This window comes from Entelurus aequoreus, linkage group LG07 (genome assembly GCF_033978785.1).
Source record: "Entelurus aequoreus isolate RoL-2023_Sb linkage group LG07, RoL_Eaeq_v1.1, whole genome shotgun sequence".
Classification (NCBI taxonomy): Eukaryota; Metazoa; Chordata; class Actinopteri; order Syngnathiformes; family Syngnathidae; genus Entelurus; species Entelurus aequoreus.
Genome location: NC_084737.1, coordinates 20410343 through 20435115, shown reverse-complemented (window position 1 = coordinate 20435115; position 24773 = coordinate 20410343). Strand labels below are relative to the sequence as shown.

Genomic DNA, 24773 nt, shown 5'->3' with positions numbered 1-24773 from the left:
TCCGTTGTGTCCTTGGGCAAGACACTTCACCCTTGCTCCTGATGGCTGCTGGTTAGCGCCTTGCATGGCAGCTCCCGCCATCAGTGTGTGAATGTGTGTGATAATGGGTGAATGTGGAAATACTGTCAAAGCGCTTTGAGTACCTTGAAGGTAGAAAAGCGCTATACAAGTATAACCCATTTATCATTTATTTATTAATTTATAATGGGGCCCACTCACTGTTGTCCTGCCGTAACAATAGATGCCACTTGGCTGGCAATAGTTTAAATGTGTCCATGAGCAGCCTTAGCAACGGTCAAAGCCTTGTGGGAAACATTTGACAAAAAATTGTCCCATCCGGTTTTAGACAGTAAATATGAAAAATGGTGCTATTTTTTTGCCAAAAATGAAATCCTGAAATTAGAAACAGCAACAGTGCATCAAATTAGTGTTATCACTAAATATTATTTACAGTATATTCAGCCCTGATCTTTACCCCAGTACCACAGTCCTTTAACATTTTCAGTATGAATGATGACTCATAAAAATACCTGACATAATTCAGTCAAATGGGTATTCAAAGGGTTGAAATAAAAAGAAAAAAACATGACCTGTTTTTTATTTAGGACTGAAGTTGATAAAGAGATGACTTTCTCAAGTGATGTCGATACATCCATCCATCCATCCATTTTCTACCGCGTGTTCCCTTCGGGGTTGCGGGGGGCGCTGGAGCCTATCTCAGCTACAACCGGGCAGAAGGCGGGGTACACCCTGGACAAGTCGCCACCTCATCGCAGGGCCAACACAGATAGACAGACAACATTCACACTCATACACGCACAAGGGCCAATTTAGTGTTCAGTGTTATGATTTATCAGAATAACTAACTTTTTCCACGCAGTTGAGCACTTTGCATTACACAACTAACAGGTTTTTTTGGCAGGTCTGTTTAATCAGTGACACCTGGTCAGTGGTCAGGCGCTGTGTGCGTTGACATGTTGTTTTTCTGTGTGTTTTAGTTCAAAAGTGTGCACCTTAAGTGAACTACAGAAGGAGATGCTACTGTGCTAAAACAAACATGACAAACATTCTTCATGGCATATAAAAAATAATATCATTAAAAGACAAAGGGGTATACAAATATAAATAAGTAGTGTAAAATAGATGTTAAACCCTTTTCTCTCCAATGTAGCACCAGCATTGTTTTTACTTACGCCACAAACCATCTGACTACATTTTGCATAGACAGAGTCAAGGTTGCCAGATAATGAATATCAGCATGGTGACGTTGGGACATGACTCCCACTGTGAGCAGGGAACATTACAATGACAATTTGCTTACTAGAAGTGCAATAGTTTGTTGCACTTTTTGTTAATATTCCAAGATACAAATGCAATGCACTAATAGCGCAACATGATATTGATTTGGAAGTTTTCCTACAGAACAAAAAATATGTTGCCATCCCTGACAAAGCAGAATGGTAAATTATCTCTAGCCAAGAAAATGAAGCTCTGATACGGTTCAGCAACTTTAGCAACCAATGGGGGGGGGGGAGTGTATGTGCAGACAAGGATAAGGATTAAAAAAACAAACATGAGGACATGTGAATGATCACAAATGTTACTGGATGAAGATATACAACAAGATTAGTCTGGACAGTAATCACTTGTTTATCGCTGTTAATTGGTTTCGGAAATGGCCACAATAAATGAATTTCCGCGATAATTAATTATAAATAAAACATTCTGGTAACACTTTAGTATGGAAAACATATTCACCATTAATTAGTTGCTTATTAAAGTAACAAAGACTTAATTTAGAGTTATTTGGACACTAGGGGAACATATAAGGGTTAGGGTTAGGGTTACTAATAAGCAATAATTCTGAGGTTATTGAGGGAAGACTCATAGTTAATGGCTTACTGGTTGTATAAAAAAGCCATGCAGACTAAGGCATTAATAAGTACTTAACAATGACTAATTAAGAGCCAATATGTTACTAATTTGCATGTCAATAAGCAACTAATTAATGGTGAATATGTGTTCCCTATACTAAAGTGTTACCAAATTTTCACACCTGGAGCATTAAAAGAACACTGTTTACTACCTTCTAAATACATTTATACATGAAATAACACCCCTAAGTCACCTTTACACTCCAATCCAATATAGTAATGTTGCCTATGGCTAAGCCGTTCAGTGGTTTGATTGATTGATTGATTCATTTAAACTTTTATTAGTAGATTGCACAGTACAGTACATATTCCGTACAATTGACCACTAAAGGGTAACACCCCAATAAGTTTTTCAACTTGTTTAAGTCGGGGTCCACGTTAATCAATTCGTGGTACAAATATATACTATCAGCATAATACAGTCATCACACAAGTTAATCATCGGAGTATATACATTGAATTGACAAATGTGCTTATACGTTTGGTGCAAAATGATGTTATTACCAGCTTGTCGCAAACTAAATGCGACTCCTGTTGATAAATAAAAGTGCTGGTCAGCCCCTTGTGGAAACCTGAAGACACCAAATTACTGTAGCACTGCTGGTCTATTTTAAACTTTTCCTCCAGTGAGCATTTGGCCACGCTCACAGAACACACAACAGAACTGCTATAGTGACCAGAATTACACCAGAGTGGAAAAACCCAAACTCATCTTAAGTCAGAGACGCCTGAACCATCTGAGAACCTTACTGGTATGAGAAATATCTGCATGCTTTGCTAAAAAGTCATACTTGCATCAGATCGCACACGTTGCAAAATTGCTTGAGTATGCTTGTCTTGAGAAAGGTGACCTATTTAGTACACTTGTGTTATCGGCTTGCTGCTGTTCTGACATTCATGTCCAACAAAGTGTAAAAAAGAGTTGGATATTGTTCTTGATACAGTCCCTTTATGAATGAATGTTTGATTGTGAAGGTCATGCCCTTTGTCTGCTCATAATTGGCAGTGCTCTGCTACTCTATAAGCTATTTATGTGCAGGAATCACCCAATGGATCCACCACTGGCAGAGCATTGTGCTCGTCTTCTCAGGCAACTAGAGAAGATGAGAGCTGCTGAGGAGCTCACTGATGTAGTTCTGCTAGCTGATGGGATTCCTTTTTCTTGCCACAAGGTGGTGTTGTCTGCATTCAGCCCTTACTTTCAGGTCAGAGACTGGCACACTGTTGTGACATTATCATAACCGGTATAATTATTTTCAAACATACATGAAATAGGTAGAAAAAAGAATACTGTACTTGTCATTTGGCATTTTATTAGGGGTCCCCAAACAACAGCCCGCCAGCGTCCACAATTTGGCCCGCAGGATGTCCGAAGTTAGATTTTTTCTTTTAACCTGTTCTGTCCAGCCGCTTCTCTTGTTGACTTATTCGTATTTGACTTTATTAAATGTTTAAATTAGGGTTGTACGGTATACCGGTACTAGTAAAGTACCACGATAGTAATGAATCATAAACGGTACTACACTGCCTCTAAAAAATACCGGTTCCCTTTTTTTAAAATGTTTTTTTTATTAACTGCGCGCCGTTGTCACGTCGGGACATTGCTGGTTTTACGAGCAGAGGAACATGTTCGGCAGCGCACAATCACGGAGTACTTAAAAGCAGACACAGTGTGTAGACACAAGAGAGAGAATGGACGCGTTGATAAAGGTGAAGCTATAACACTGAAATGCCGCTCTACAGGAAGAGCTTTAAACATGGCTAGGTAGCTAGAAGCTAACATCTATTCGCTGTCGGCAGTGTTTTAGCTACTTCTAGGTCACTAATCCTCGCCTCCATGGCGACGAATAAAGTACGTTTCTTACAAGTATCATCCCTGGAAGGAAGAGCTAAACATGCTTCACTTCACACCGTAGGAGAATACAATAGCTCACCGCTAACAGGCTAGCGCTCCTGAATGTAAACAAATGCCATGGGTGGATCAACACCTGACATCCGCTGTAATGATACCAAGTACAAGAGCGTATCTAACTATTAATCATCGATTACATCAATATTTTTTATCATCACAAAATCTTTTTTCCTTTTTTGAAATTTATATTATGTTTATAAACTCATGAAATATGTCCCTGGACACATGGGGACTTTAAATATGACCAATGTACAACCCTGTAACTACTTGGTATCGGATTGATACCCAAATGTGTGGTGTCATCCAAAACTAAACAAGAGAATAATACGTGTTTATTACATTTTAACAGAAGTATAGATAGAACATGTTAAAACAGAAAGTAAGCAGATACTAACCATAAATGAACAAGAAGATTAGTAACGCATTTTCTACCGCTTGTCCCTCATAATTTTCACAAAATAAACGAATAAGAGATGACACAATATGTTACTGCATACGTCAGTAGCCAAATTAAGAGCCTTTGTTTGCTTACTTACTACTAAAAGACAAGTTGTCTAGTATGTTCACTATTTTATTTAAGGACAAAATTGTTCTTTGATTGCAATAAGAAACATATGTTTAATGGACCGTAAGATTTTTTGTTAAGATAAAGCCAATAATGCCTTTTTTGTGGTCCCATTTTTTTGGATAAGTATCGATAAGTATCGAACTACTACCGGTACCAAAATATTGGTATCGGGACAACCCTAGTTTGTCTGGAGCAGGAGGGGATAGAAAGAAGAAGGAAAAAAAGAGAAGACAGAGGGGGAAATTGTGGGAACGAGGGTAAAAGACAAAATATACATATACAAATAGATAGCCTGGCCCTCCCGGCCAAATTCTCTTAACCAAATGTGGCCCCCGAGTCAAAAGTGTGGGGATCCCTCATTTACCTCTTTCTGTCTATGTCCAGGCCATGTTTACATGTGGTTTGAAAGAAACGAGGGGGGGTGAGGTACCCCTGAGAGACACCCCTGCTCACAGCCTGGGACTTCTCCTTGGTTACATGTACCGTGCAGAGCTTCCCCTGTCCAACGACAACATCCAGGCAGTGTCTGCTGCTGCCTTCCTGCTCCATATAGATGGAGCCTTCAGGTAGGAACAGGTCAAACAAAACATGAGTGTCTGATACAACTATTGCTACATAAATGTGTGGGACATTCAGCATGAAAAGTTTACACGCTATCATGATCTCATAAGACAGTAATTTGTTTTATGTATTTTGTATTATTTCCTGTCCACCGCTCTTATTTTTCATTCCACTTCTTGTTTGGTTCCATTTGCCACCACTACTGTAATCTGAGCGCAGGACCCCTCACCTGTCCCTGGTTGCCAATCAGGATGCTTCTTAAGCCATCATTTGGGATCACTGCTTGATCTTTGTGCTTCCTATGCCTCATGTTTTCCCTTTTGCGCATGTTCTTCCTTGTTGCACTATGTTTGGGTTTTCTGTGCAATCCCTAGCTGCACTAGTTTTGTTTATTAAATACATTTTTACCAGCATGCCGGCTCCTGTCTCTGCATCCTGGGGTCGAGACCAACTCACACCGTAACACATGTCCGTTGTTTTTACGACCTCAGGTTGTGTCAAAACCACATGGAGGCCAGTATGGACGTTTCCAACTGTGTTGGTTTGTACCACTGGGCCAGAGACCTGGGGGCCACTGGTTTAGCTGACTGTGCTTTTCGATACCTCTGCCAACACTTTGCACAGGTGAGGCTTCTGAATGGGGTACAGTAGTTACAATAATGGCTTAATAGAACGTAGTACAGACAGAAACTGAACCAATCTGGATTTTGCGCCCAGGTTTGTGAGGAGGAAGAAATCCTCGAGCTGGATGCTGACAGACTGGCGGATCTGCTAGCTTCAGACGACCTCAACATTTCCCAGGAGGAGGTGGTGCTGGAACTAGTGTTGCGTTGGGTGGAGAGGCGGTTTGGGAACTTGCGGAGTGAAGCTCAGGCTGTGGAGTTACTCAGGCATGTCCGCCTGGAGCTTGTGGACCCTGTGGTGCTACGGAGAGCCAGGAGAAGAAACCCGGTGGGAATAGAGGAGGGTAAACTTGATGCAGCATTTATCACGTGATTAGAACAGCATAATTACATATTTATATGTGTAAATGGCACATGCAGGTTTTGCTGCAGGACTTTGAGTGCGTTGCAATGATCGATGCTGCCCTCCAGACTTCAGGTCTCTGTGAGGCTCCAACTCCACCTCGACCAGCCCTCCGTTATGGGATGGAGACCACCGACATCCTGCTCTGCCTGGGAGGAGTGGACAAAGATGGAGTGCCTGCACGACGTGGCGGCCTCGCCGATCTCAGCTTTTGCTTTGCCCCCAATGGCAGAAGAACTTACTACATACCTTCTCCCCTTAAAGGCTGTGGAGGCTTTGGTCAGATCACAGCAGGGGTTGTGACACGTGACAACAGCATAGTTGTTGCAGTGGAGGCGCAGGGCCAAAACAGGGTGAAGAGAATGGATATCTTTAGGTGTGTTTATTTTTTTAAACTTTCAACGCTTGAAATCTTTCAACAAATTCAGATCTATGTACTGATATTAAGTTTGTATTAGTTTTTTTAAATGTTTTTTTATGTTTTATGGCCTTTTGTAAAAAATACCTACTGTTTTTTTTTTTACAATGGAAAAATGCAAATATGCAATATTTATACAAATAAGTTGCAAAGTGAGATGTTTGAGGTTGGGTAATTAATGCCTTAAATATGTCAATAATTCCTGATGACAATGATTTTGATACAGTAGACAAAAAATATTAATTTTACAGCACCTACTGGGCTACAATTCATCATCATCATCATTTCTTGTTATTCCTTTCATGAAAATGCATATATACAAGCCACATACAGTTCACACTTTCATTGTTTTTTTGTTTCTTATACATTTCCATGATCAGAAAGAATTAACGGGAGAGAAAGCAGGCCGGACTTGGTTGAGTTTATTGAGTCCACACAATGATTTTATATACTGTATATCTGCCATGTTATATAGGTAACTCAATATCTAATGGCAGTTCATCTGAGAATTAAAGGAGACCCTTGAAAACGAGATGCTGCATCTCAAGGGGATATCCCAAATAAAATAAAATTAAAATTATGCACATGGTTTTAAGGCTCCATCTGATGGTTAAGGGGCACAATTTGACCAAAACAATATTTTCTTGTTTTTCAGTCGGCAATGATAAAAGTTATTTGGTTTTCATAGAAAAAGCATAGTAATATACCAGAGTTACAGTCTGTTAAAAAAATAGCAGTTATAATTAGAGTCAATAGGGCCCCAAATGGCAGAAGGACTTACTACATGTACCTTCGCCTCTGAAAGGCTGTGGTCAGATCACAGCAGGGGTTGTGACACGTAACAACATAGTTGTTGCAGTGGAGGCAGGGGCTCAACACAGGGTGAAGAGAGTGGATATCTTCATGTGTGCATAGAGAGCAAATGCGAATATTTGAAAAAACTTCATTTACCACTTGTTTATGTTTTAGATATGATCCTGCAGAGGAGTCCTGCTGGGTGCAGCTTTGCTCACCAGCACACAGAGACATGTTTGCTATAGGGATGCTGGGCGACGCCCTCTACATGATAGGTGGCCAGATGAAAGTGCACCATCATTACATCATCACAGACAGTGTGATGAGGTGGTCACTGAAGAGAGGAGGCAGTTGGCTGTCTTTCGCCCCGCTGCCTCTTCCTCTAGCCTGCCACTGCACTGTCAGCCTGAAGGAGCATCTTTATGTGCTGGGAGGCTGGACACCACAGGTATAAAAAGTAACTTTATTTTGTATATAAACACCAAATACTATGTTGTATCGAGATCTACTGTAATCTCTTTTTTACATGCATTAATAATTCCTCCTTGCTATATGGATAAGTTAGACCTGACCGCAAGATTATGACCTCCACCTTTAAGCAGGAATAGTGCAGCAATAAACAAGCATCAAACTGCATTGTTTGTTTGTTATTTGCATGCACTTTTGGCCATTTTCAAAGCACTTTCTTTTTTTTCTACCTCTGTCAGAACCTACCAGATGAAGAGCCAGATAAGCTGAGTAACCGAGTGTTTCAGTTCGATCCCGGTAAGGACAGATGGACAGAGTGCGCCAGGATGAAGTACTCGAGGTATCGCTGTGGCACCGCTGTTCTCAATGGAGAAATCTACATTTTAGGTCTGAGCTCATACTTTCTTGGTTACTTTCTTAACCCTCTAAGGACAATTGATTTTAGTTATCTTCAAAGCCAAACAGGACATAAAAGTCCTCAAGTTTTTTAAAGGGTATAAAATCATTTTGGATTCATATTTTCTTTGACATTTTTTGCTTAAATTTCTCAAACTTTAGTCCTAAAAGAACATTAAACATGTCATGTTTTTTTGTATTTTTTTTAACCCCTTTGAAGGCCTTTTAATCAGATAATTTCCTTGTGCAACTTTAAGATTGACTACACTTACATACTTTATGTGCATATCTTATTCAACAATGTTGCAATCAACAACATAATGCAATTTAATAAAAAACAAAAGTGTAATTACTCTCTGGCGAAATTTCAGACCGCTAAACGTCAAACTGAACAATCACTTAAAGGCCTACTGAAATAATTTTTTTTTATTCAAACGGGGATAGCAGATCCATTCTATGTGTCATACTTGATCATTTTGCGATATTGCCATATTTTTGCTGAAAGGATTTAGTAGAGAACATCGACGATAAAGTTCGCAACTTTTGGTCGCTGATAAAAAAAAGCCTTGCCTGTACCGGAAGTAGCGTGACGTCACAGGTTGAAAGGCTCCTCACATTTCCCCATTGTTTACACCAGCAGCGAGAGCGATTCGGACCGAGAAAGCGACGATTACCCCATTAATTTGAGCCAGGATGAAAGATTTGTGGATGAGGAACGTGAGAGTGAAGGACTAGAGTGCAGTGCAGGACGCATCTTTGTTCGCTCTGACCGTAACTTAGGTACAAGCTGGCTCATAACTTAGGTACAAGGGTTCATTGGATTCCACACTCTCTCCTTTTTCTATTGTGGATCACGGATTTGTATTTTAAACCACCTCGGATACTATATCCTCTTGAAAATGAGAGTCGAGAACGCGAAATGGACATTCACAGTGACTTTTATCTCCACGACAATACATCGGCGAAACACTTTAGCTACGGAGCTAACGTGATAGCATCGGGCTTAACTGCATATAGAAACAAAAGAAATAAGCCCCTGACTGGAAGGATAGACAGAAAATGAACAATACTATTAAACCATGGACCTGTAAATACACGGTTAATGCTTTCCAGCCTGGCGAAGCTTAACAATGCTGTTGCTAACGACGCCATTGAAGATAACTTAGCAACGGGACCTCACAGAGCTATGCTAAAAACATTAGCTATCCACCTACGCCAGCCAGCCCTCATCTGCTCATCAACACCCGTGCTCACCTGCGTTCCGGCGATCGACGGTGCGACGAAGGACTTCACCCGATCATCCGTGCGGTCGGCGGCTAGCGTCGGATAGCGCGTCTGCTATCCAAGTCAAAGTCCTCCTGCTTGTGTTGCTGGAGCCAGTCGCTAATACACCGATCCCACCTACAACTTTCTTGTTTGCAGTCTTCATTGTTCATTAAACAAATTGCAAAAGATTCACCAACACAGATGTCCAGAATACTGTGGAATTTTGAGATGAAAACAGAGCTTTTTGTATTGGATTCAATGGAGTCCGAATACTTCCGTTTCAACGATTGACGTCACACGCACACTGTTTTCAACCGGAAGTTTAGCGGGAAATTCAAAATTGCACTTTATAAGTTAACCCGGCCGTATTGGCATGTGTTGCAATGTTAAGATTTCATCATTGATATATAAACTATCAGACTGCGTGGTCGGTAGTAGTGGGTTTCAGTAGGACTTTAAGGAACACATGTAGCGTTATGCAAATGTATACTAATTGACTACTGTGACATCATTCATTCAAAAGGCCTTCAAATGGTTGAAAAAGTCTTTTTTTTTTTTTTTTAACATAACATGTTTGATATTTTTGTTTAGGGCTGAAATTTCAGCAAAAAAAAAAAGAAAATATTAAACAAAACATAATCAGAAATCAAAACTTGCTCAACAAATAAAGGACCTGTATGTCCTGTTGTATTTGGGGTATTGTCGAATAACTGCCAGTGTATCGTTGACCTGCAAAAGAATTAGACATAAAAATTCTTAGATTTAACATGAAAAAAACCCTCTTTGGAAAAATCATTAACAATGGAGTAACACAAGAGAAATTATGGCCAAAAATTCTTCAAAATTTTACTGAAAGGACAAAAAAGTCAGCATTTGTCTCTTGAGGATTAAGTTGAGAAAAACATGTAAAATGTTGTTTAGTATCAAAAAGTAAAGTTGCAAACAAAGACCACAAGATAATCATTTCTTGAAGCTAGAATGGCGCTGAGTGGATTTACACTCTTGATTTGGATCCGCATCAGTTTTTACCTCACCTCCTCTCTGAAATGCATTGTAGTCCGTGGGCAAACGTGTAACAACGTCCAAAACACACGCAAACCGCCAAATACAGGCAACTTCACAAAACACAACTGTCACACAAGCGCGAGGCAAACGCACAGTATCGTCATTTGGCATGGCGAGAGGAGAAAAGTTGAGCGGAGTGACCATCATTTTTGTTGACCGCTATTCGACGCTATATTACACGCAAAATTGCACAAGTTATCGGAGACTTTGGACGCTTTATTGAAAGCTTTGGACACTTCGCCACAATCCAAAACAACGCAAACCCCCAAAACACATGCAAAACACATCTCATTAAATTGGTAGGTCTATAATATTGTTTAAAAAAGTTGAATACATTCGGAAAGTTTACCTTTTTCACTTCGCCAACTTTCTTCTGGGCATCCCGCTCATGTATATATATTAAGTATGTAACGCTCAATAAAGTTTTTTTTTGTTTTTTGATAATAAAATAAATAGACACATTGTTAAAAAACCATTATTTTGCATGTTTTGCGATTCTTATGCATTACTGATAGTGTTTTAGTCTTCAATCAATCAATCAATCAATGTTTATTCATATAGCCCTAAATCACAAAAGTCTCAAAGGGCTGCACAAGCCACAACGACATCCTCGGCACAGAGCCCACACAAGGGACGTCGATGTGAATGACTATGAGAAACCTTGGAGAGGACCGCATATGTGGGTAACCCCCCCTCAAAGTACAGTCCCTAGTGGATCCACATAACAGTGAGAGTCTAGTCCAGGGGTGGGCAATTAATTTTTACCGGGGGCCGCATGAGCAACCCGAGCACTGCTGGAGGGCCACAACGACAATATTTCAATTAAATTTTGCTCAATATTATTTTTGATATATACCGTAAGATAAATAATAATAATAATAATAATAATAATAATTAATAATAATAGTAATACTTCAACATAGTGTGTGTAACAGCATTCCATGACTAATATAAATAAATTAACATTAATAATAAATGACAGTAAAATAAGCACACGTATGACTGAGGAGTCATAGTGTAACTTTGTGTGGTGTTTGAGTTGTCCGACTTTTTGTGTGGCCATAAACGCACCAGTGGTTTAGTGCTATGCGTGTTGGTGACAGATGACAAGTTGGTTTTGGCCTGGTTTGTACAGCAGAAAATGACTAGTTTTTCGAGATAGAATTGTTTTACTCATGTTTTTGGTGTGGTTATGTCCGAATATAAACAGTTTTGCTCAATAAAGTGATCGATATAATTCCTGTCCTCGAAGCATCTCGATAGACGTTACAATAATTGAACGGTGTTCAATTGAACGGTGTTGACGAACACCGTTAGGGCCGCTTGTTGTCACTGTCACTCAAAGTTGCATTGCAAAATTACATAGAATAAATATGTTTATTTTGTTCAGAATTCAGATGGGATTTGATTTGGTGCGCGGCATATATTTGCTGCGCGCAGCAGACGCTTGAGCAGTGCGCAATTGCGCAGGCACGCACCTTAGAGTGAACGTTGCTTTGCAGTCCATGTCTTGTTGGAAACACGCCATTCTTCATCAACTTTTCTCTTTTTAGCGTCTCGGGTGTAAAACGTGCATCACTTGTCGCTGCATGTGCACCTTCACTCGCAGGTTACACACGGACACACGCCCATAAATAATACTTTTCAAAATAAAAGCAGCACAGTTGTATTGCGCGCACGACATAGCTGTTTTTTCAACTTTATTTTGTAATTATTGATTGCAGCTGTTCACATTCACTCACAATCACGCACACGCATACGTCCACACGGAAGTAATACAAATAACGATTTTCAAAACAAAAGCAGCACCGTTGTGTTGCACACTCGACATAGATACTTTTTAAAATGTATTTTGTAATTTATAATTGGCCTCACGCGGGCCGGACAGGGACGCACAAAGGGCCGGATGCGGCCCGCTGGCCGCAGAATGCCCAGGTCTGGTCTAGTCCATAGTGGGGCCAGCAGGAGACCATCCTGAGCGGAGACAGGTCAGTAGCGCAGAGACGTCCCCAACCGATGCACAGGCGTGCGGTCCACCCCGGGTCCCAACTCTGGACAGCCAGCACCTCATCTATGGTCACCGGAACCGGAATAACCCGGCGAGGGGGCAAAGGAGAAAAGAAAACAGCAGATCAACTGGTCTAAAAAAGGGGGGTCTATTTAAAGGCTAGAGTATACAAATGAGTTTTAAGATGGGACTTAAATGCTTCTACTGAGGTAGCATCTCTAACTTTTACCGGGAGGGCATTCCATAGTACTGGAGCCCGAACAGAAAACGCTCTGTAGCCCGCAGACATTTTTTGGGCTCTGGGAATCACTAATAAGCTAATAAGTCTAATAGGTCTTAGCACTTTATCTATTTTAATGGCTGCTGATATTACCTTTAATATTGCTTTGTACTGTAGCACTATAAGATTTATTTAAATGAAAAGTGCGTAACAACTAAAATGCATTATCATCATTTATTATTTCTGGTGGGCGTTGTGTCGTCATACTGTGTTCAGCGGTCCTTGAACGCACCTTTAAAGCACCATCTGAAAACACCTGCGTCTGGTAATCCTCGATCACTCTGGTCTCAGAGAGCACAGCTTGCATGCTTAATGTGCACAATTACATATTTTAGTTGCAGAGACAGCAATGTGTTTATATATGTTTAAATTGGGGTATGTCTTTTCTTGAAGGGGAACTGCACTTTTTTAAGGTGTGGTTAGCAATGCTGCTAATGTGGGAGCAATCCATTCTGCATCTAAATCCCTTCAAAAATGCAGCCAAAAACTGCCAACAATACTTCATTTACATTCCGTAACCTGTAATAGCCAAGCTGTAGCGACATTGTTATTGTAGGAGCGAACACGAAGGAACTCTCTTTTTTTTTTAGCGTAATAACACATCGCTTTGCAACGACATGCTACGACATTAGCTTCAAGCTAACTTCTGCGTCAGCAGCTGAATGGATTTTGAGTTTGCAATGCAGCAATCTGTACTAACTGAAAAACATGAACAATCATATTACAGTATGTATAAAGTATTAGCCCACATTTCAGGTTTTGTTTGTACACAGCTAGCTCGACAGTGTAGGTAGTTGTATGATGTGCTGCATGTATCATGATTAATATTATGGTGACTCACTCAATGGACAGTTGTCTGTTTCATTTATTTCCAGTTGATTTTGGGTATGCACGCAATTTATGTTGGCATAGCTTGGCTCCAAGTTCCATATTTGCAGCGTCAAGTCACGCCGGTCCTCACTCTCTCGGCTTCCATCTGCGCCAACGTTTCGCACTCTGTTCATGCTGGCTTCTATAACCGGGAGTTCATTCTCCATATATTCAGGTTAAAAAAGATAGGATTTTTAATCCTCTTTTGTCCAAAAATAGTTGCTCTTTTTTGTCTGTTACCAAGTCTGCCATGATTATAACACGCACGCGTTTTGTTTCCGGAAGCAGGACCACACATTTGTTTCCTAAAGTCGGAAGTGCAATGGGCACTAGGGATGTGCGTATCGATCCTGTGGTATCGATATATCGATACTCACACGCTACTCATTTGGCATCACTTTTCTGAAAAAAGTATCGATATAAACCAAAAAACGGCGTGTGGGGGGTGCAAGCATCACTTTAAGATGTTTTTGATTACTTACTTAACTTACTATGTGCTGGGACACCCCTGTACCTGGCAGAGTATAGAGCTGGCCCAGTCACGTCACAGGAGACAGCGAATGAGCGTCGTCAACGTGCAACATACACACAGCCAGCCGACAGCGATGTTACTTTTCCTGAACAGCAATCTGAGACTTCAGTAAAGTGTGACGTGTGACGACATATCTCGAGTACACTAAAGGTGTGATGGTGTCAGACATTTTTGTAGATAATTTTTCCAAGTTCATTTTCTCAGGGAACTGTCTTTCGTATGCAGGTTTATAGGACAAGGAAATCCTAGTTTATTGTGAGAAGGAACTTATTGACTTTGCTTCAGAGAAGTGTTATAAGTTTACTTCCACAAAGAGGTTTCAAACATAACATTGTTATGAATAATTGTTTTTTTTAAGCTTTTTCTACCAAGACTTTTTTTTTTGAGGAATAAGAAAAGTGAAAATGTGTATATTTTTGTTTATATTGAATTTATTTTTAATTTTTATGTTATTTATTTTAATTTTACTTTTATTATATATTGACCATAATAAATGTGGTATAAATGGTCTGTATTTTTCTTGTGATTTGTCTTAAATAATAATAGTAATCATATTTTTGACTGACAAAATTGCCAATAAGAAATTAATGGTTCAAAAAGGAGATTGCGCTTCTCAATGTGATTCAAGATGGAGTGCCAAACCCAAAAAAAAGTAATCCAGTAAATGTTTCAAAAATGTTTGAAAAGGTAGCACATCCCAAAATTAAGACTAGTAGGACAAAATACTCACATTTCACTTGATTTATTGCTCACATCAAAAGAGAGGAACGCTTACGCGTTTCGGCACGTGGCCTTCGTCAGAGCGTTTAAGAGTACATACAATTTCAGTGTCAATTTATACATACACACACACTCAGAGTTCACAACTGGGAATTGGATCCAATTACTGGGGAACCAATCACATGTCTTCTTCCTTGCTGATGCTGGGACCAATTTTCAGGTGGAGCTTCTGCAAATCACTGTTGTTAGGACTAGCATACACTAGATGGCACTGGACTGGATACTGGATGACTACAATGACACAGAAGGAACAATTATGTTAAAAAGAAAATTGGTCCCAGCATCAGCAAGGAAGAAGACATGTGATTGGTTCCCCAGTAATTGGATCCAATTCCCAGTTGTGAACTCTGAGTGTGTGTGTATGTATAAATTGACACTGAAATTGTATGTACTCTTAAACGCTCTGACGAAGGCCACGTGCCGAAACGCGTAAGCGTTCCTCTCTTTTGATGTGAGCAATAAATCAAGTGAAATGTGAGTATTTTGTCCTACTAGTCTTAATTTTGGGATGTGCTACCTTTTCAAACATTTTTGAAACATTTACAAGAAATTAATGGTATCGGTATCGGTATCGATGAAAATGCAAGAAAAAGTATCGGTATCGTATCGAATCCTAAAAGTGTGGTATCGCCCATCCCTAATGGGCACTGAAAAAAATATGCAGAGGAAGTAAGTTCTGGCAATGCTTAAACTTACCAAAATATAGTAAATATTGCACATATTACATATTGTTATGAATGTGTCTATTACTATATTATATATATACTTGCAGTGTGTATATAAAACGTTGATGGAGGGTTTTGAAGTCGTTTTAGAGGGCTTTGAAGGCTACAATGGTGACTACCATTATCCGCAACTTGCAAGTGTTTGAAAAAAATCATCTTTACAATTCTAAAAAAAAAAGACGTGTTCTTGTCTCTCATGATCGTGAACGAACACAATTCCTAAAAAAAAAGTGCAGTTCCCTTTTAATGGGGAAAAACGTTAATTTCTCTTATTTTCATGTAAGCATTTAATCTAACGAGATGCCGCCATTCAGTCCGTAAATTTATCAAACTTTGAAAAATCTCGTTTTTTTGATAATTTTATCATTTACCGTTACATCTCTATACATATATATGTAAATATGCATATATATATATATATATATATATATATATATATATATATATATATATATATATATATATATATATATATATATATATATATATATATATATATATATATATATATATATATATATATATATATATATTAGGGCTGTCAAAGCGATAATAACGTGTTAACTCTACATTTCAATAACGCAACACATTTTTTTAATGGCCGATTTGACCATCCTGCTGTGCCGTAGCAGGGGAACTTGGCTGCAGTTCACTTGTTACTGATGATCCACAAGCGAACAGAAATGGACAAAATAAAGTCTATCTTATAGAAATATCAGGTTCAAAGCCATGGCAAGTTGTTTTTCCGACAAAAAAGGACTATTTTTTGCCGTGATAAGAGGCGACATCCGTGCAGCAAACACTTGCTGTGCGTATCATTCAGAGGTGGGTGGTGCTTCACTTCCGTGTTCAGATTACGGTTAAGGTGCACTGATAACATAACATTTAGATTGTTACTGTGACTGATTTAGTAAGTAATATGACATAAAAGCTCAACAGAAATGAAAGACGGTCGGCAGGATGTCAAAAGTAGACTTTTTTTTATTGCAAACAGTCGATCTGACATTAAAACATACCAATACAATACGCTATACACCTGATTTAACTATGTTTAGGGTTTCTCCTTAATGTACGGGTTTCATATTAGCCGCCACACCTAACAAAAAAAAGTAATACAATGTATTGTAGCGTACAGAAAAAAACTAAGTGTGACTTTCTTTTTAGCTTTTATTGCCAATTTTATGATGACAACAGTCCAATTCCAACAAGTATTCCCTCCATGCACACGTGCCTGTGTCCGTGTTTTAGTCATAGACAAACAACACTTGTTCATTCTGCGCCGGCACGGTTTAAAGACCATGGGAAAAAAGACCACCATAACACACTGACATACACATTTCCACCAGCCATACGCACAGGGTTTTCTGGATGTACTTTAATACATTTGAGATATACCCGCGGACAAAGATCTTCACAATTTAAGATGACAATAATGAGAAAAAGGCTCTCAACAACACAAAGCAAGTGTGACTTCAGGCTATCCGCGGCTCGCTTTTCGTAACGGATATGGCGCGACAGAATCTAAACAGAGTCTCTAAACATGAGTACAGTCGCCAATAACGCCAACAATTAATGCTAGATTTTTTGCCAATTATTTTTATTACAAAAAAGTGACTAAAAGGATTGGAGGAATCTCTAAAAAAAAAAAAAAAAAAATTATCATCAAATGACATTGTACAATAAGAAGCAACAATTTTAAAATAGAACAAAACAATATTATGTAAGAAAAATATACATGTTAATACTATACTTAATTATAACAGATGTTTTAAATGTATATTCACATTGTTTTCCCTTTTTGAAGAATATATGCATCATAGCAAATCATGCGATGATGTAATGTTGACCACGCCCCTAACCACGCCCCACTGCCACAGATATTTTAGCAGTTTACGGGAAACCCTGCCATTAACAACATAAAAATGTCCTACATTACGATCTTGCTTTGTCAGAGATTTTTTATAATGTTATTCTGTGATATTTGCACCTAAAGGAATGCTCGTACATCAGTTTAGGAATATGGGGGATGGGTTTTGGCTGTCTGAAATATTGTGTAAATTATTTCATAACATGTTCTGGTCGAGTCCTCAATTGCAGATTGATTAGAAGGCTCAATATCACATTTGATTAATTAATAAAGAAGGTTAAAACATTGTCATGCAGCAATATGAAGCCACCCCCCCCCTGTAAATGATCTGTCAGGGTACGCTTATTAATGATGAAACATTATACCTTTCTGCGATTAATCGCGATTAATCACGATTAATATTGAGTTAACTATGAAAAAATCTGATTAATCACGATAAATATTTTAATAACTTCCATCCATTTTCTACCACTTGTCCCTTTCGGGGTCGCGGGGGGTGCTGGAGCCTATCTCAGCTGCATTCGGGCGGAAGGCGGGGTACACCCTGGACAAGTCGCCACCTCATCGCAGGGCCAACACAAATAATATACCTCGGGCAGCACGGTTGAACAGGGGTTAGTGCATGTGCCTCATAATACGAAGATCCCGAGTTCAATCCCGGTCTCGGCTGTGTGGAGTTTGCATGTTTTCCCCGTGACTGCGTGGGTTTCCTCTGGGTACTCCGGCTTCCTCCCACCTCCAGGAAACATGCACAGAAACATGTGATTCTCTTATTTTCTTCAGGTGGCATAGGCTGCGATGGAGAAGATCGAGGACAATCACGTAGCTGTCTGAGCTCTGTAGAGCTCTACAACCCAGTAACAGACACTTGGAGGCCAGGACCGACTCTGCCTACATCTCTGCTCTCCCTTAGAAACTACACCTCCAATGTAGGAGCAGTTGATGGCAAACTGTACCTCTGTGGATACTACAAGGGGGCTAGTAAGTTTAGGGTTTTCTCTGTTTATCTTTTAATGTCATATTATATCATACACCTGTGTGAACAGTAGCTTACAAATTGTCTTCCTCGGTTGAAGGCCGCCATGAGATCATCACCAAGGAGATTTTGGAACTGGACCCTACAGAGAATGCATGGGCAGTGGTAGAAATACGTGCAGCAATGCAAGACAGCTATGATGTCTGTCTGGTGGCTAACCTCAATCCTCGTGATCTCCTTACATCATAATTCATCCTTTTATGGTGAGGAGTAAAACACTGCTGGAGGTTCAGGGTGAAGTGTGTGTCCAACCTAACATGAATTACTGTGGGTTTGTTCATTAAAAAACACATTGAGGTCAGACATTTCTGAACATGCCACATAGTAAAAATAATAATCTGTCGATAGAAGAAGTCATATGTTCTTGTTCTGGTGGAAGGATGTGCTTTTTTCTTTTATTTAGAAAGCCAGACTGAGTGTGGTGAAAAGCAGGGAATGAGTAGCTCTCTGATTAGTGTTTAGGAGCAGGTGAGTGTCCCGAACACTAATCAGAGGCAGGGGGAAACAATCTGCAATCATGGCAACTAAAACACAAACCCAGGGGTGCTCAAAACAGGAACTGAGGGAGTCAAAAACTAAACAAACATGATCCGGGCAGTGGATCACGACACATTTACTGCATTACATTGACTTAAGTAACTTTTTGGATAAATTGTATTTGCGCAGAGTAGTTTTAATGCAACATACATTACTTTCTACTGTTACTTGATTTTTTTTGTGAAGAAGAAACACTATATTTACTCTGTTACATTGAGTTGCATTAGCTATTTTTATTTATCACGTCATTATATTTATTCATATTATCCATGATATTTTTGGCTCGTTAGAGAGACCTCTTGCAGCGGGCACTGTCACATGACTCTGTTTCACCAATCCAACGTAAGCACGAGTGATGTTTAACTCCATTTCCCCAATCAAACAACGCCTGGCAGTCACATGACCACGCTCAAACTACACACTGTAAAAAAAAAAGTGACATTACGTCAGTTGAGGCAGCACAACTCTTTAATGTTTATTTACTAACTATGAAAAAGAACATCTGTGTCAGTAGAAATATTCACATTTCAGCCTACAAGAATTACACTTCCAACTACAAAAAACATGTTACGGCAAATTGTAGATACTTTTTTTTATGTTTTAGCTAACGTTATGCTAACATTAGCCTTTCGCCGTTTAGCCATTAGTGACTGCGAAACGTATAGTGTATGCTGTAGTAGTGTCTCTGTCTCTGACACACACACACACACACACACATGCATACACACAGCCCTGACAAAAGTGTGTGAGGTATTTGCGAGTGGCAATACTCATCCCACGCCATTCTGTGTTGGGCCCCTTATAATTCACTATTTACATAAACAATCTTGGACAGAATATTCCGAACTCAACTTTCCATTTCTACGCTGATGATACTGCCATACACTGCACAGCACCCACTCCTGCTGAGGCTTTTAAATATTTACAACATGCATTTGACGGAGTACAAGAACAACTTTGCTATCTTCAACTGGTTTTAAATGCAGAGAAAACAAAGTGTATGTTCTTTACCACATCAAAAATTGTAAGATCAGCACTATGTGAGAACATTTGAACAAGAAATGGGCAACAAATTGTGTTAGTATCTTCTTTTAAATATTTAGGATTTTTAATTGATGACCACTTCAGTTTTAAGGAGCACATTTAGTATGTTGTAAAACAACTGAAACTTTTACTGGGATTTTATTATAGAAACAAGTCTTTCTTTTCTTTTACTGTGAAACAGAAATTGATGGAAACAACCGTTTTACCTGTTATTGATTATGGAGATGTGTTGTACATGAATGCTACTGCTGGTTGTCTCCACAGGCTGGATAGTGTGTACCACGGGGCACTGAGATTCATCACCAACTGCGCTCCCCTTACTCACCATTGTGTGTTATACTCAATGGTTAACTGGACGGCTTTATGTGCTCGACGCCTCAATCATTGGTATGTGTTCATCTACAAAACCATTCTGGGTATCACTCCATCGTATCTGTCTTGTCTTTTAACAAAGAAACAAGGAAGTCACAATCTTCGTTCAATAAATGTTCTGCAATTTGTCGTCCCCAAAGTAAGAACTGAACTGGGCAAGAAAGCATTTAGGTTTTCAGCACCGAAGGCTTGGAATAACCTACAATCTTCAACTTCAAACCCTTGTTACGTTGAATGAGTTTAAAGCTTTTGTGAAAGGACTGCAGTCTCGTGGCGAAGTTGGTAGAGTGGCCGTGTCAGCAATCGGAGTGTTGCTGGTTACTGGGGTTCAATCCCCATCTTCTACCATCCTAGTCACGTCCGTTGTGTCCTTGGGCAAGACACTTCACCATTGCTCCTGATGGCTGCTGGTTAGCGCCTTGCATGGCAGCTCCCGCCATCAGTGTGTGAATGTGGAAATACTGTCAAAGTGCTTTGAGTACCTTGAAGGTAGAGAAGCGCTATACAAGTATAACCCATTTATCATTTATTTACCTTGTCTGTATGCACATGTGTCATATGAGCAAGTTTTAATGTTGTAAATTTGATGTTTTATGTGTTGTTTACTGTTTTTAATGTAACCTTGGTGCTGCCCTCTTGGCCAGGTCTCCCTTGGAAAAGAGATCTTTGATCTCAATGGTATTTTATCTGGTTAAATAAAGGCTAAATAAAAAATAAAATGTTCTGACAGTCCAATGAGAAACAGCCTGTGTTTTAAAATAGCATGGTCTACTGTGTCAAACGCTTTGGAGAGATCAATAAAAAGTGAGGCACAGTACTATTTTGTACCAAGTGCTACAATGATGTCATTTACCACCTTCATTGTAGCAGTGATGGTGCTGTGCTGTTTCCTGAAACCTGATTGATATTTACAAATAATTTTATTTGAAGAGAAGAACTCTTTCAGCTGATCAGAAACAAGAGATTCCAGAATTTTTAATAAGACACATAAATTTGATATTGGCCTATCATTACAAATAATTGCTGGATCACCTCCCTTTAATAAAGGGAGGACAAAAGCAGATTTCCAAACTGATGGAATATCTTTGTTTTTAACTGACTGATTAAAACAAATTGAAAGTGGCTCTGCTACAAAATTAGCTGTCAGCTTTAAAAAAATAAGGCTCAATCAAGTCAGGTCCGGGGGATTTTCTGTGGTCTAATGTTTTTAGGGCTTTATGTACTTCAAGACAAGTCAAATGAGCAAAATTAAAAGGATCCCCAGAAAACATGGCAGAGTATGCACAAGAATTCCCTAAAGTTCCCTAAGGCTTCTATGTCATTATGGATCACTTATTTGAATACAAAAAATACTTCTGACCACTAAGTTACTGCTAAAACATGAACTTTTACTTACAGCAGTGATGAAAAGTCCATCAACGCCAACACGAGTGTGAGTGGCTGCAAGGCACCGATTAGTGATGAGTGTAAGGAAAGGCAAGGGAGAGTTGCAGACAAATCCTTTTACAAGTTCAAATCTCTGTACAGACATGGCAGAAGTGTCGCCAAAGTCACGCGTAAAAAGATAGCCAACAGAGGGTTCCTGCTTCACACACATCTAAATATGCACACACAGACATTTTTACATACACTCTGATCGAAATACGGACTGACAGATATTTGTTCACACACAACAAATCATAATACGGACAGACAACTTAAAACACACACACGCGGATCTGATTACACACACACAGATTGACATACACACACACGTTAGTACACAAACATGAATTGGATTACACAGATTGAGGTACGCGTTTGCAAATAACTTTGCTACAATAATACTTCCATACAGCACCAACTCTCCAAAAAGTAAGAGCCGCCACGTTTTCAAAGACTTCCAAAGTTATTGGACTAGCTTTATTTTAGCTCCGCCCACTGATTTTGAGGCTGAGCTTGACAGATAAAATAAACATGAAGCAGTGACATACATTTTCATGAAATACTTAAATAAACTAAAAAATATTTGATAAAATTGTGAAACAATTGTTTCAATAATAAAATCAATAATTGCCCAAATAATTCATTAAATATTAAAATAGTTTTATAGTTTATTATTCTTCGGTCAATCGTCAACAAAATAAACAAACAGTTGTACATTCATAGATTGAAAATGAAAATGTTGCAGACCGAAAGATTTAGGCTGAGGTTGAACACTTATTGCGCCTAACCCTTTAAACAATGTCAAGTACAAGATGAACTTCCAAAAATTATGAAATGTCCTTTGTACAAGATGAACTTCCGAAAATTATTAAATGTCCTCTGTACAACATATTATAAATGCACATTATACACAACAGAAACACAGTTAAATTATATACACAATAAAGGCATGTGAAATATCCTTGTACACATATTGAAACTTTGCACCAATTATATACTATATACAAACAATTATACTTCCATTATTATTTATATCCCACATTTAGTATTTTATAATCAAATCAAACTTCATTATATAGCACTTTTTATGCACAGGCAAGTGGCAAACACAAAGTTTTGTACAAAACAAACAAAACAAAATGATAATAGAAGAGAAGAAAACATACAGACACGCATTCTCACACACACGCGCACATGCAACACTATTGACATTAACAAAGCAAAAACAATACATTCATGGCACGGAGGATTGGAGGAAACTGCACCTTTGAGGCGTCTACACTGGAGAATAACTAAAATTAAGGACATTTAAGAAATGTATATATACATATATATATATATATATCTGTATATATATATATATATATATATATATATATATATATATATATATATATATATATATATATATATATATATATATATATATATATATATATATATATAATACATATTATATATATAATATATAATGTATATATACCGTATATTACCAAATAGTAGCCCGGGCGTTTATTTCACAAAATCGATTTTGGAGACAGGCGTTTAAAAGAAGCAGGCGGTTATTTGCACAAGGCTTTTATTTATTTTTGCAGCAGCCTGCACCAGGCCATTATTTGGTTACAATGGTTACTGTCCAGTATTTTTTTTTCGTACAAAAAACTTTAAATGTAAAAGCAACAAGGCCTCAACATGGCAGTAGTTCAACAATTGTCAAATAGAAAGCAATACTAAAAATAAATAAACTTTTTAAATAAAGCAGCCTACCGGGAAAAATTTAATTTTGGTACCAAGTACTCAAGTATAAAACCCACCATCAAAACAGAACAATAATACTGTCACTTAAATAAAATAAAGGCTACAGTACTCCAAGTTTTAAATAAAGCAGCATACAGGAAAAATAAAATGATGGTACCAAGTACTCCATAAAACCATCAAAACAATAATACTGCAGCAAACGCAACTCCAGTAGCATTTTAATCTAAATTATGCAAATAACAGCCCATGGGCGGCTATTTGGACATAGACGATTAATTCTCAAAATGGGGTCAGACCCCGGGCGGCTATTAGGACATGGGCGGTTATTTGCCCAAGGGCGTTTATTTGGTAATATATATATATATATATATATATATATATATATATATATATATATATATATATATATATATATATATATATATATATATATATATATATATATATATATATATATATATATATATATATATATATATATATATATATATATATATATATATATATATATATATATATATATATATATATACATAAAACATATGTAAAAATACAAATATAAAAAACATTAAATAATTAATAAATTATGAATGAATTACATAAAAAACATTAAATAATTAATCAATTATGAATGAATTACAGGTGCTCTTACAATAAGCGTGGTGAAGTTGGTAGAGTGGCTGTGCCAGCAATCGGAGTGTTGCTGGTTACTGGGGTTCAATTCCCACCTTCTACCTTTGCTTCTGATGGCTGCTGGTTAGCGCCTTGCATGGCAGCTCCCGCCATCAGTGTGTGAATGTGTGTGTGAATGGGTAAATGTGGAAATACTGTCAAAGCGCTTTGAGTACCTTGAAGGTAGAAAGGCGCTATACAAGTACAACCCATTTATCATTTATTTATCATTTATTCTAAATTAAATGATTTAGTGATACCTTTAAGTAACTATTTAAAAACATGTATTTATTTATTTAATTGTGTCCCATTTGAGCGTCCATAATATATACGTGTAAGAATGCATTAATGAGGAAAAGAAAGAAAGAAAATACCACCACCTGCTGGATCTTGTATGGCACTGCATCCTGGCCAAGATTCGCCACTGCTGTTATGACAGCTGGTTTTGGAATGACGAG

The 24773-nt window shown here is 38.3% G+C and overlaps 1 protein-coding gene across 1 annotated transcript; it reads left to right on the top strand.

The window, feature by feature from the left end:
- The first annotated feature begins 2983 nt into the window (after positions 1-2983).
- LOC133652988 (kelch repeat and BTB domain-containing protein 12-like) lies at positions 2984-20653 on the top strand. The gene is made up of 10 exons (XM_062051965.1): positions 2984-3139; positions 4799-4980; positions 5467-5599; positions 5693-5926; positions 6019-6377; positions 7389-7662; positions 7922-8069; positions 18255-18452; positions 18548-18710; positions 20353-20653. The coding sequence occupies exons 1-9, from the start codon at positions 2984-2986 to the stop codon at positions 18694-18696; spliced, it is 1833 nt and encodes a 610-aa protein (XP_061907949.1). The 3' UTR covers positions 18697-18710; positions 20353-20653.
- Positions 20654-24773: the final 4120 nt, after the last annotated feature.

What these genes read in the sequence shown, in the direction of transcription:
- LOC133652988 (XM_062051965.1), top strand. Translation starts at nt 2,984, where the DNA reads ATGGATCCACCACTGGCAGAGCATTGTGCTCGTCTTCTCAGGCAACTA. An exon ending in GAGCCAGGAGAAGAAACCCG is followed by an intron (nt 5,927 to 6,018) that starts GTGGGAATAGAG and finishes TGGCACATGCAG; the next exon opens with GTTTTGCTGCAGGACTTTGA. An exon ending in AAGAGAATGGATATCTTTAG is followed by an intron (nt 6,378 to 7,388) that starts GTGTGTTTATTT and finishes TTTATGTTTTAG; the next exon opens with ATATGATCCTGCAGAGGAGT.